Here is a 14,379-nt window from a genome sequence, read left to right as displayed (position 1 = left end):
CCAGAGACCCAGGTAATGTTCTGGGGATCTGGGTTCAAATCCTGCCATGGCAGATGGTGGAATTTGAATTGAATAAATATCTGGAATTAAGAGCCTAATGATGACCATGAATCTATTGCCGATTGTCGGGGAAAACCCATCAGGTTCACTAATGTCCTTTAGGGAAGGAAACTGCCATCCTTACCTGGTCTGGCCTACATGTGACTCAATACCCACATCAATGTGATTGACTCTTAACTGCCCTCTGGGCAATTAGGGATCGGCAATAAATGCTGCCTTGTCAGCAACACCCTCATCCCGTGAATGAATTTTAAAAAACACATAGGTTTACAGTTCTTTCAAATGAGGGTTGAGAGTGGATTACCATATCAGCATTGTACAGGAAGCTATTCAAGTGGGCTGGGCTAACAAGTAGTAGGGAACAATATAGTCAGAGGGATTCACAATCTTCTCTAAGCCAAAGAGCGCAAGTAATAGAACAGAATGCAGAATATAGTGTTACAGTTACAGAGAAGGTGCAGAGAAAGATCAAATCTAATATATGGGATCAATTCATAAGTCTGATAACAGCAGGGAAGAATCTGTTCTTAAATCTGTTGGTACATGTTCTAAAACTTTTGTATCTTCTGCCCGATGGATGAGAGAGTATAACTGGGGTGGAAGAGGTCTTTGATTATGTTGGCTGCTTTCCTAAGGCAGCATAAAGTGTAGACAGAGTCAAAGGATGGAAGGCTGGTTTTCGTGATGGGCTTGGCTGCGTTTCGAATACTCGCTACAATTTCTTGCTAGCTTGGACAGACCAGTTGCCATACTAAGTCCAAAATGCTGTGTCGCCTGCCCAATGCCAGAGTTCAGGGCATCTGCTCAGGCCTGGAAAACAACTTGCAGCAAAAGCGGCAGGATATGGTCTTCATGATCCATGCAGGTACCAATGACAGAGGCAGGAAGTTCTGCATAGTCAGTATGAGGAGCAAGGCACCAAATAAACAGAAGGTCAAGGTCATAATCTCTGGATTGTAAACTGAGACATTTGCAAATTCGCACAGATCAAACTAGGTTAGATAGATGAATGGCTCAGACTGATGTGGAACTAGTAGGCTCTGGATCATCAGGCAAGGGTAATACCCAACTGCTCCTTTCCTCCAGATGCTGCCTGGCTTGCTGTGCTCTTCCAGCCTCCTGTTTGTCTACGCTGTCGCCAGTATTGGAGAAACTGGGATCCACAACTTACCATGAACTGTGCTGGGCTGGTATTCTTGTAAGTCACATAAATAGTGATGTAGGGAGGATTTTTACACTAAGTAGCGGAGGTATGGGGTCAAATTTGGGAAAACACGGCAAATCAAAGAGCAGAGACAAGCTAAAAAGGAAGAAAGTAATATGGGAAAATGAACAGTTTGTAACAGGAGACAATACCGGAGTAAAAACCTAAGAGTAAATCCATACAACAGGGCTAGATGTTACAAGAAGAATAACAGATAAAACTGATGACTCCACATCAGTGTACACAGCATTTGAAACAAAACTGAGAACAATGAACTGAGTGCTACAGAAGTAAGTACACACAGTCTGGTAGCCATTATAGAGGCATGGCTACAGGATAACAGACTGGTAAAAAAACCAAAAGAACTGCAGATGCTGTAAAATCAGGAACAAAAACAGAAGTTGCTGGAAAAGCTCAGCAGGTCTGGCAGCATCTGTGAAGAAAAAATCATTTCGGTTCTGGTGACCCTTCCTCAGAACTGATGGTAGCTGGGAAAACATCAGTTTATGTGCAGAAAATAGGGAGGGAAATGGGGGAGGGAGTAAACGATAAGATAAAGTATAGAGGCCACAGAGAGAAAACAGCAATTGGACAAAGGAGTTGCTAACTATCAGGCTGGAAGGGTGACTAGTTGTTAATGGAGATTGTTAGTGACCAACAACAGGGGGTGTGTAATGGCAGGCTATGTGGTAACAAGACCTGGTGTGTGGGGTGGGGAGCTGGGACATGGGAGAGTTTAGGCCCTAAAATTATTGAACTCGACATCGAGTCTGCAGGGTCCCCAAGCGGAAAATGAGATGTTGTTCCTCCAGCTTGCGTTGGGCTTCACTGGAACACTGCAGCAAGCCAGAGACAGAGATATTGGCCAGGGAGCAGGGTAATGTGTTAAAGTGGCAGGCAACTGGAAGCTCAGGGTCCTTTATCGCCGGTTACAAGGGAAGGTGCCATAGGGCTGTGGGAAGGTGTTGGGGGTGAAGGAAGAGTGGACCAGGGTGTCCCAGAGGGAACAGTCCCTGCGGAAGGAGGACGAGGGAGGGGAGGGGAATACGTGTCTGGTGGTGGCATCTTGCTGAAGGTGGCGGAAATGGCATCTGATGATTTTCTGGATGTGGATGCTGGTGGGATGGTAACTAAGTGCTTCCAGTTGCATGCCACTTTAGACCATCACAATTTGGACCCAACCGTGACAACTGTTATCCTCTGCACCTCCAGGGCCTCCAGAAATGTTTCTCCCTGCGGATTCTGAACTTCACGTTCACAGCAAATGCACTGACATCTTCTCTCCCTGCAATTGACCCTGCCCCAACTCACAGCTTCTCTTTCCCAGACCTGCAGCGCCCTGGAGAAGGGTTCCGACCCAAAACGTTGACATTCCTGCTCCTCGGATGCTGTCTGACCTGCTGTGCTTTTCCAGCTCCACATTTTTTTTTTTGACTCTAGCTTCAAGCATTTGCAATCCTTTCTGTCTCCTGGTCTTGTAAATAGCCTGCTTTAGCACTTGTCAGACCCCTGTGGTTGCCTTCAGTCTGCTTATGCTATCTCTTTACTTTCAAGTCAAGCCCGAACTAAACTTAAATATATAATTAAAGCTGATTTTAGAACAGCACCAAGGGAGCGCTGCACATCAACGCTGCCTTTTTACAAAATGAGATACTATACTAAGGCCTCCTCTAGCCTCTCGGATGGCACTAAAAGAAACCATGCTGCTATTGAAAGAAAATACATTCTCTGATGTACAGCTCATGTTCAGCTCTCAACATACATCAATGAGTAAATTATTTGATCATTCTCACACCGCTGTTTTCATGACTCTATCATGTACACAGTGGCTGTTATTTCTTACGTTACTTTCGCCGCTGAACTTTGAAACTACATCATTCACTGCACATGCTTTAGGACTTTGAGGTTATAAAAGGTTCTTTGTAAATGTATAGAATAAAATACAAAATGCAGAATAATGATAGTGGCAAATTTGAAACTGGTAATCAGGTTAATTTCAAATTAACATCATGTTCCATTTTAAGGAATTTAATTGTGAATAATGGGCATTTCACCATTTTAGGTTAGTTTGTGCTTGCAGACACAACTAAAATCTACAGAGGAGTACAGTTCTGCGTGATGAAAAGGTTAAGCAGATATGAGATTAGCATCGATTTCAGCTCAGTTATAATAACTTAACCAGGGATTGACTCAAAGGGAAAGAAACTTTACCAAAATTGCTTTATTCATATGAAGTAGACATTACTTACATGCAAAGATTGCTTATAACTGTAGGAGGGGGCTTTCTCATACCCTTCACCACTTTCTTCTCTTCTCTTGCAAAAAAGCAATGCTTTCTCATGGAGGAACAGGTGTCTCTGCATTGGTTTGAATCGTGCTAGATCTTTGACTTTTGCGTGCCCCTTCTTATGGTCTATCCAGATGTTGAATGAACCTTGCATTAAAAGCTTACCGAGTTCATTTAAATTCCCCTGTTAGAAAAGAGAAATCACAAGCACCGTGTTAAAAACATCAAATGATCGAAATACAATTTTTATGATCCAGTTTATCGGAGTAACTCAATATCCTCAAACTTTGATTCTTTCTGCATAGGGCATGTTCAAGTGAAGCGCCCTGCCTGAAATTTTCAATTAATATCAATTATTGTTCAAATGAAGCTTAAAACCACTTCTGTGGTTCACAAGTTCAGAGTCCCTACAGTGTGGAAGCAGACCATTCAGCCCACCAAGTCTACATCGACCCTCTGAAGGGCATCCCACCCAGACCCACTCCCCCTACCTATCGCTGTATTCCCTGCATTTCCCATGGCTAGTCCGAGCCTGCACATTCCTACTCTGGACAATTTAGCATGGCCAATCCATCTAAACTACACATTTTTGGACCGTGGGAGGAAACTACAGCACCCAGCGGAAACCCACGCAGACACGGGGAGAATGTGCAAACTCCACACAGACAGTCACCCGAGGCTGGAATTGAACCCAGGTCCCTGGTGCTGTGAGGCGGCAGCGCTAACCACTGAGCCACTGTGCTGCCCATTTACTTGACCTTGGCTTCAAAAGAGTTTGATCACAATACAGATTCAGTCCTTTGTTTGAATTTGATAAAACTGACTTTCATAAGTGAACAGCTTGCCAACCAACTTTTTGAGATAAGAATTGGTTTTGCGATTGCAAATATCACAAATTTCATTCCTTCAATGTGAATAAAGTAACAAAAATTGAGGAACAATGGCCACCTAACACCCATCTATCAATAACTCTAATAGATCATTGCAAGAATTTCCCATCACATTCAGAAGCATCAAAAACACTGGCCAGGCAGTTGTTACTCTGGCATAGTTGAGTTGCACATGGGGACCCTGTAGAATCTCCACTGTAGCGCACAGGAAATTAAAATTTCTGCTGGACAATTCCTCCAAGACTTGAATCGTCCAAAAGTCTTCATTTAGGTCTGAAACTTTGGATGATTCCAACAAAATTAAGCAAGGTAATTCCTCGAGAAAGTTAGACTATTGATTATACAATCAAACTCCTGTGTAACTATTAAACTGACCACATACATAGGGAGGCAATGGGCTAGTGGTATTATCACTGGACTGTTAATCCAGATAACATTCTCAGGACCCAGGTTCAAATCCCACCTTGGCAGATGGTGGAATTCCAATTCAATAAATGATGATGACTGTGAATCCATTGTTGACTGTCAGGAAAAACCCATTTCTGAATTTCTGAAGGGTCCATACCCGAAACGTCAGCTTTCCTGCTCCTCTGATGCTGCCTGGCCTGCTATGTTCCTCCAGCTCCACACCTTGTTACCCAAACTGGTCCACTGATGCCCTTTAGGGAAGGAAACTGCCATCTTTACCTGGTCTGGGCATACACGTGACTCCAGACCCACAGCAATGTGGTTGACTCTGAACTGCCCTCTGGGCAATTAGGGTTGGGCAATAAATGCTGCCTGGCCAGTGACGCCCTTATCCCATGAATGAATGAATAATTTAAAAAAAACTAGAGTAGGTCAAGATGAGAGGGAGAAATGGAGTCCATGAATGGTGTAGGTCAGGTCAGACCAGGCTCAGCAGTGTGGGTGGGGGTGACAAAAATACTTGACTCACACTCGCCCAACTACATCTCTGCCAACCTCATGGGATCCAACACTCCCACCCTCCATCCCACCCTGCTGGACCTGATCCAACAGCACCCTCCCCCAAAACTAACACGTCCTTCCCTCCTGCCTGACCCAACCAGTCACCCCCACCCATACTGCTGAGCCTGGTCTGACCTGACCTCCCCCATTTCTCCCACTCATCTTGACCTACTCTAGGCACTGAATCAGATATCTTGTAGCCTGGATCCAAAATCATTTGGCAACCTAACATCACACTTATCTCATGTACTTTATATCTTAGCAATAGCTTCAAAGTGGCTGGCATGGCCTTTAAATTTCAGAAAATGACAGCTGACTACTGTGAAAAGGTGGGGAGAAGTTGGGGGGGCACTGGTGGTGTAGCGTGGTTTGTCACAGTTACGGGCTACGAAAGAACTGTCAGAATGGAAGTATTTCTCTGCATTCCCTGATCAAAATCTCCTATCGGGAATGCGGAACTCCCTTCTTTCTCACAAAGTGGCTGTTCGGTAGGGAGCTCCAAGACGCTGGAACAGTCAATTTTGTAGATTCTGTCACTTCCTGCCACACATCAGTCACCATTATCCAAATCACTACTTTGTTCTTTTCCTCTGATTCAACATATAACATCTCACATAATCACTTCCTTGCACTATTTGATTTAAAAACCATCTCTAACACCTGAGTAATACAACTAAGCAGAGGAGTTGGGATAAATTGGTCTTTTTCCGGCTGGCAAGATGTATCTAGCCGTGTGCCACAGTGTTTGGACTTCGGGCCCCAACTATTTATAATCTATATTAATGACTTGGATGCAAAGAGAGAAGGACTACAGCCAGATTCGCAGATGACGCTAAATAGCTTGGACGGTAATTGCAACAAAGAAATAAGAAATTTATAAGTAAATATGTATAGGCGAGGTGCACAGCTATAGAGAAACCAAGATACAGTACAAACCAAAACTCAATGGAATCACACACAACACAAATCACACTGTAGAATGTGAATCATGGCTCGCAGACTGATTCATACACAGAATAAATTACAACCAGTATGGTGGCCATGTACAGTGTACATCACAGCTAGCAGACATGATCATCTTAAGAAAGTTGGTCGAGAATACCTGATGCTCTGTGCACCTCTGTCATTCTTGAACGCAACCACCAATATTGCAATGCAAACTAGCTACCTTATGCTGACCCAAAACTGGCTGCGTTCAGAAAAAAAGATGCACTTCATTTTCTCTCATTACTGAAGATGTTCTAACTTTCCCAAAATGCAAAACTCTATATCCGTTTAACATGGGTAATTGGTGTTTCCCAGGATTCATATTGGTTTGTTCTAAATCTATTCGCTTAAATCCGCCATTCCTATCGTCCCTGTGGGCAACTATTTTCTGCCAGCTTTTCTCTTGCCCCTCCCCAGGCGCTACCCAAATCCACAACATTTCCAGACTCCTGCTATAGTTCTGAGCTTGAATACACATGCATTATTCTCAAGGTATTCACCAAAAGGGCCAAAGATTCTTTTTGCTGCCTCTTTACAAGCAACAGACTGACTACTTTGCCCTTCTGTTTCACCAATTTGCACACCCCAACATGCCAGATGAAACTAAACTCACCAACCTCCTATTTAAAGAATAACCCTCTTGGCTGATTAGCTGGGGAATTAACACCTTACGCATTCTCAGAAAGACTGGAGTGAAACAAGATCCTTGTCTGCCACAGCCTCACCTTTCACTGTCAAGGATATCAATGTCTTTTTAGTTGTTAAACAATCTGGCTCTCATGAAGCATTGTTAGCCTTGACAAAATATTGCTATTAACTGCCTGTATTTAGTCTGATATACTAGTTATGAAAGAAACTGTTTGGCAATATAGTCATAGCACCTCACATACTTTGTGTTAAGAAAGGGAATCAATGCCAGAGGTAACTCATAGAACCCCTACAATGTGGAAACAGGCTCTTCGGCCCAACAAGTCCACACCGACCCTCAGGGCGTCCCACCCAGACCCATCCCCCTATAATCTACACATCCCTGAACACTGCGGGCGATTTAGCACAGCCAATCCACCTAGCCTGCACATCTTTGGAGGTGTCATGGTGGGTAGCATCAGATCACCCACAGTTCTTAGTGAAGGTCAACTTGTCTCATACCTCATATCCTGTGATGGCGATCTGGTGCATAGAGTCATTCACGGCTTTCAGAATTCCCAAAATAGCTGCCAGTGCTTCCTGCAGATCCTTGGCTCCATCAGAGTTTTTGCTATACTTCAACAACTCCTGTTAATTCAGGCACATGCATCAATTCCTCGAATAAACACACCATTTTGAGGTACTAGTGAACAATCATCAGTCTGTTTGTGTGACAGAAGTCTTGTGTTCATCCTATTCAAGTCCACCTCTTAATAGGTGAAACTATTAAAAGTAATGACTCTTACGATTTTTTTTGGAAGTTACAGTTATGTATAATGAAGAAGTTTGCATCAACCACAGTGTTTCTGAATGTCTTCCTTCTTCCTCAGCCTTGGACTCACCCCTGCACCCGCTGCAAAATGTAGGTACAGGCCCTCCGCTTTGTCAGATCATTCCCTGCAGTTCTGCCCTCAACTCATCTTCTCCAGGTGTCCCTGTCCTCACTTTCCAGCTGTTATGCTGTTTTTGAATGCAAAGGTGTGTGATGATCAGAGGATTAGATAGGGTGGACAGTGGGAGCCTTTTTCCTCGGATGGTGATGGCTCGCACGAGGGGACATAGCTTTAAATTGAGGGATGATAGACATAGGACAGATGTCAGAGGTAGGTTCTTTACTCAGAGAGTAGTAAGGGCGTGGAATGCCCTGCCTGCAAAAATAGTAGACTCGCCCACTTTAAGGGCATTTAAATGGTCATTGGATAAAAATATGGATGATAATGGAATAGTTTAGGTTAGATGGGCTTCAGATTGGTTTCACAGATCGGCGCAACATCGAGGGCCAAAGGGCCTGTACTGCGCTGTAATGTTCTATGTTCTATGTTTTTGTCCATGTAATTGTAATATTTCCAGGTTGTGTACGTGTTTTTTTGTGTTGGATATTCACTGGTTTTAGTTTTGTTTTGTTATTGATTACCCAGTGTCTTGTATGAATGGCCTGATTATCGAGCAAATGGACTGTTTTTAATGTGAATGATTTGTTTTTTTTTATGTGAATGGTCTGCCCTTTGAATTAATGGTTCAGTTTTTATGTTAGTAATCTGTGTTTTTGGAATGTTACTGAGGTGTTTCACGAGTTCTCTCATTCATGCTCTGCTTATTCTTTGGTTCTATATAAAACCTCAAACCAAATACTATCAACTAAACATCAACAATTACCACCTCTATATCCATCTTTCATGTCTGTTTCTCGATTAATTGTAAATACACTTTGCTCAAGGCCAAAATACTGCCTTATTGAATAATATTAAAATTGAACAAAGTGTAAACTGCTAGCAAAACTCAGCAGGTCTGGTAGCATCTGTGGGAAGAAAGCAGAATTAACATGGAGTCCAGTGATACTTCATCAGAACCAGACTTGAAATGTTAATCCTGCCTTCCTACTAGAGATGCTTCCAGATCTGCTGAGTTTCGTCATCTATTTGTTTTTGTTTCAGATCTCCAGTGTCTACAGTGTTTTATTTTAATAATGGAACAATAAAATGGAACAAACCCAACAGCCAGATCGACTGCAGAGCGATGTTGTCGTCCAGACTCCAGATGCCATACTTTGTGCGTAAAGTTGTCAAAAGATTGGTACCTCAGTAAATGTTCTTTCCATGACAATGGCACGTAGGAGTCAGGACACTGGGGGGTGAGATGTCAAAGAAACACCCATCTGTAGCTTCAACTTGCCTGGACAAAGACAGTAAAATCTAGTAGTCCAGTTCCCCTGATGATGCCATCAGCCCCTGCTGCTTATGTGAGGAATCGGTGCAGCCTAACTGTTGGAAGGCTACGCATTATAAAACTGCTGCTGAATAGGAGTCTGTTTTTACATCAGCACCTTTTTCACTTTTTCAAAGTTCTTTTCTGTTTACTACTGTTGCAATGCTTTACCTTTAGCAGTAACTGGTACTTGGTTATCCGCTGCACAGGTTTCAACAAATATGAATCCAAACCCAGCTTGTGTTCTAATTTTTTCTGACATTCCTGAAACACAATGGGAAGTTGAATAAACATAGTTTCGACACTAACATTTAAACTACAAAGTAATGACTAGAAATCTGCATCCAAATATCCCACTACAAAAATGTCACAAAGGAACTCTGATCTAATATCAGTTGTGCTGAAATAATGCATGTTTTGTACACTCAGTACTTCATTCAGCATTAAACACAATATTACACAGTGTGTGTGAAGAATACTTCCTCAAAATCAGTTCTGAACTTAGCTATGCTTGGCTTTTCTTCACTTTCCCTCTGGTTGTGGGAGAAGGGGAAACAGTGTTTAGGATGAATTCTTTCCATATACTCAGTGTCTTACACATTCACTCTTTATACTATATGTTTAACTTTTATCAACTATTTTCATTCTCTCCTCTAACAGTTTGGTTATTCTCAATCATAATTAGTAAAGTGCAGGTAATTTAATGGTTTGCCCATTGCCGGAACCCCTTTCCCTGCAGACAATACAAAGAAGCAACTCAGCAATGTCATGTTCACAATCTTCCAATCTATCAAAGTTTGGATTTGATTTCTGACCCCATATCATGATGCAACCTTTTTAGCCACCTCTCCCTTAGTCTAACCAGATCTAACTGCTCTGTTTTGCACAGACAACAAAAGCAGTTACACCTACCATCACTCCCAAATACAAAATCCCTACAACTTGGCTCCACAATGTCTGTGCAGAGATATCAGCCTTGTAAAGGGCCATGTATAGTACCCTCTGCAAATTATGACTGAGGTGAATTACTTGTCCTTATCCTCAATATCTCCATGCGTTTTGTTTGTACCGCAGAAAAAAAAAGTGTCTCAGAGAGCTACTGTAAAGGTTTTTGCATCAGGACTTTAGGAGCCTAGAGTAACCTTACAACAAAGCAACAACTGCTTCCCACATGGCATAATTAGCACTGTGGGAGGAGTTAATGTGATTTGAAAGAAAGAAACTCATGCAGGTAACATCTCCTAAGGATATAATAAGATCTAAACCTGGTAGATCTCCAGTTATCACGTACAGTTGTTTATTGCATATTGACACTATATGCAAAGTTCTATAGAAGCCCAAGCTTAAAGACGGGTTTTGACTGCCACCTCCGACCAACATTACGAATCCCAACTCTCAAGTGTAGCCTAAAAATCAAACTACCAAAGATGAAAACTCTGCCCAGAAAATCATGGCAGAGACAGGTGAAACAGACCTGAAATTGTCTAAAGAACAGAAGAACTCAAAAAATTCTCTTTCCAAAAAAAAACCATTGACATAGTTTAAGACCTCGGGACAGCTAAAAGATCCACTGAACTGAACAACTGCTGTGAAGGAAGAATCTCTGGACAGAAAACCCCTCCAGAGAAATCATGAACACAGCTGTACGTCAACAAAATCTTTTTTATACTCAGTAGCAGGGAAAACAAACATTTAAGGAAAAATGGCAAAAAAAAAGCAATAAAACCTATAAGAAGCCAAGGGGATAAATTCAGATCAAACATGCACAATAAAAGCCGATTCCAGACACCTAGAGCAAACCTTAGATCACTCTCAGATCTGTGAATGGCAGTCTCTTGCATAAATCCATAATGCATGGTTATATTCATGCTACACAAATGTCAGATAATTGCAACAGAGAGCTTAACTAGCTCTCGTCTTCTTGCTGCTCCTCTGTCCCTATCAAAAAGTATAAAAGAGAACCTATTTTTCAATATATTTCTGTTCTAACTTCATACCAGACTTGAAACGTTAACTCTTGTTCTCTCTCTACAGATGGTCCCAGACCAACTTAGCATACATACCAGTTTTCTGCATTGGTTTCAGATTTTCAGCATCCACAGTATTTTGCCTTTATTAACTAACTATCTCCCCTTGACATTCAAGGGCATTACAATCACCAAATCCCTCACCAACTACATCCCGAGAGTCCCAGAAAGTTAACAGTAGTGTGGGGATAACATGTGGTCGGAGCCTGGGAATTTTGTGGCGGTACCTGACCTCCTTCCTTACAAATCCTGTCTATCAACTGCAAGATGGAATACTGTTCAATTGCTTCAACAAGTGCAGCACAAGCAATATTCAAGAAACTTGAAGCTATCCAAAACAAAACAATGTCATTCGCCATGCTGCAGACCACCTTAAACATCCACTCTCTCCAACAATGGCACAGCACAATTGCAGTGTATATCATCTACAAGGTATATTGCAAAAATTTACCTAAGACACCTCTAAGCACAGAATCTTTAACACATAGGAGGACAAGGACAGCAGATCCATGGGAATATAGCAATCCTGAATTGAAGATATACTTTACCTGTTCAGTGTTACTGAACCAAAATCCTGGAACTGCCCAGAAAACAGCACTGTGTATAGCACACAGATTGCAGTGGGAAAAGATGGCCCACTGTCACATCCCCAAGGTCTATTAGTGACGGAGAGGAAAGCCAGCAATGCTGGTATTTCACAAATTAATGATAATAATCATCCCGAACATGAAGCCACTTCAATAACAAGGTATAGTCAACACAGGCAGGCTCTGTTGTATTTCTGCGACTTGGCAGCTCGTAAAATGCACAGTAGGCTTGGCGAATGCAACTTTGGAAAACTACAGCTGTAATTAACAGGCCCGCAGAGTCAAGAAAAATGCAGTTAGTTGATAGCATTGTCCTCAAATATGTGTTGCCTCACATCTTAACCACCTTCAAAGTCCAAGCAATTTAATAACAAACAAGTATAACAGCAGGAGCATAAGTCAGTTATAAAAGATACAAGTACCTGAAAGAAAATGCAATCTGAGCACTGCCTCCACAAGCTTTCTGAGCGGGGTTTATTCCGACAGTACCACTCATAAATCTGAAGGTCTTCCATCTACAAATAGAAACAATCTGGTTTTCAAGATTTTCACAACTTTAAAGATGATAGCTTGGAAATTTACAGTCACTGCAATTAGTTTGCTACTTGGTTTAATGACTGGCAATATTCTTCCCAGAGGTCACTTCAACAAGAGTCTTTGTACACATACACAGCATCTTGGAATAGAATCCTAAACCTCAGCAGCAGGATGATTTCATTTGTATCTTACATTTCAGATGTCTTACGACATGATTTACTCCCATTATGTCCTTAAGGACAAGTATCTTGGCTCAGAATATCTGGAAGTAGAATCAGTAGGGGTGGAGATTAAGATTACCAAGGGTCAGAAAACATTGTGGGAGTTTATATGTACCCTCACTGTAGTTATACCAGGACAGATTAAGCAATAATTGATTGCAGCTGATTAAAAAGGCAGTGCGACTGAGAGAGATTTAAATCTGCAATGGACAAGGGCACGGAGCCATGGTTAGCACCGCCACTTCACAGCGCCAGGGACCTGGGTTCGATTCCAGCCTTGGGTGACTGTGTGTGGAGATTTCATGTTCTCCCTGTGTCTGCCTGGGTTTCCTCTGGGTGCTCCGGTTTCCTCCCACAGCCCAAAGTTGTGCAGGTTAGGTGGATTGGCCATGCTAAATTGTCCATACTGTCTAGGGATGTGCAGGCTAGGTGAGTTAGCCATGGGAAATGTGGGGTTAAGGGGTTAGAATTAGGAGCTGGGTCTGGGTGGAATGCTCTTCGGAGGGTCAGCACAGACTCGGTGGGCCAAATGGTCTATTTCCACACTGTAGGGATTCTGTGATTCTAAGTCAAACAGAAATGGTTATTTGGAAGACTAGTTTGCAAAATACTTTTGAAAGAGAAGTTTGTGTTCTGGGGTCTTCGAAAGAGTGATTACATAAATCACAGACACATTGACTGTAACCTTCTAAGATTCCCTAGGTTCACAGAAATATTCTAGCAGATTGGAAAACTGCACATGTAACACCACTATTAAAGAAAGGAGGGAGACTGAAAGCAGGAAACCATGGGCCAGATAAGCATTTCCTTAATGACAGGTGTTAGTTAAATTGAAAAATAAGGATATTTAGAAAGGCCTAATACAATCTAGCAGAGTCATTGTGCAATTCTGAAAGGGAAATTTACAGTCGGGATAAATAGGTAATCTTCAGATTGGCAAACTATAAATAAAAGTGCCACAGGGATCAGTGCTAGGACTTCAAATATTTATAATCTATATTAATGATTTGGATGAAGGGGCTGACTCTATTGTGTTCAAGTTTGCTGAAACTGCAAAGATAGTTAGGAAAACGAGTTGTGAGGAGGATACAATGGGTCTGCAAAGAGATGCAGGCAGGTTAAATGAGTGGGTAAAAAAAAGAAACAAAAATTGGCATTCAGAACATAATGTGAGAAATGGGAGGGTGTCCATTCTGTTGAAAGAAGGCCTGCAACAGAGAACAGGAATGGGAAAGGGCCTTTTGTTTTACATGTGACTGGGAAGCAAATGTTGCTGGCAAAACCAGTATTTACCGAACACATCTAATTACTTTTGAAAAGTTGGGAGTAACTTGCCTTCTTGCACTACAGCATCCAATGGGTACAGAGGTAGAGGGAGTGAAAGTGGAAGAGGGATAGGAGGGTGAAGATAAGGGTATGCCAGGGTGGCAATGGGAGACAGAATGGAAATGGGTCACATGTCCCTGCAGACACATTTATAATGAGGATATTGTTTCAAAACAGTGTGGTGAACTTGTGCTCTCTGTAATAACAGCTTATAGCCAAGTGAAACCAGTCCTGTGTCTGGCAGTGAAAGTGTATTGAAGCATTGGTGCAATAAAGCATAACTCAAACGGACTTTACATACCCGTTCCAGGAAACACCGTCCCACCAACTCCGGGCAGTCTACGTAATTTTCCAATTCCCTCAGGAATATCCTAAGTAGAAAGGAGGAAACA

The 14,379-nt window shown here is 42.2% G+C and overlaps 1 protein-coding gene across 1 annotated transcript in view; it reads right to left on the bottom strand.

Moving 5' to 3' along the window:
• Positions 1–14,379, bottom strand: part of LOC109934128 (guanine nucleotide exchange factor DBS) — a 93,626-nt gene that overhangs the window by 35,511 nt on the left and 43,736 nt on the right. The window contains exons 8-12 of the mRNA XM_048602544.1: positions 14,289–14,358; positions 12,326–12,418; positions 9,461–9,553; positions 7,547–7,672; positions 3,514–3,735 (exon numbers count right to left, since the gene is read on the bottom strand). Of these exons, the coding sequence (XP_048458501.1) occupies positions 3,514–3,735; positions 7,547–7,672; positions 9,461–9,553; positions 12,326–12,418; positions 14,289–14,358 (604 nt within the window). The remainder of the gene's footprint in view (positions 1–3,513; positions 3,736–7,546; positions 7,673–9,460; positions 9,554–12,325; positions 12,419–14,288; positions 14,359–14,379) is intronic.

Source organism: Rhincodon typus, chromosome 11 (genome assembly GCF_021869965.1).
Source record: "Rhincodon typus isolate 14 chromosome 11, sRhiTyp1.1, whole genome shotgun sequence".
Classification (NCBI taxonomy): Eukaryota; Metazoa; Chordata; class Chondrichthyes; order Orectolobiformes; family Rhincodontidae; genus Rhincodon; species Rhincodon typus.
Note: the sequence above shows the minus strand (reverse complement) of the source record. Positions and strands in the feature narration are given on the sequence as shown.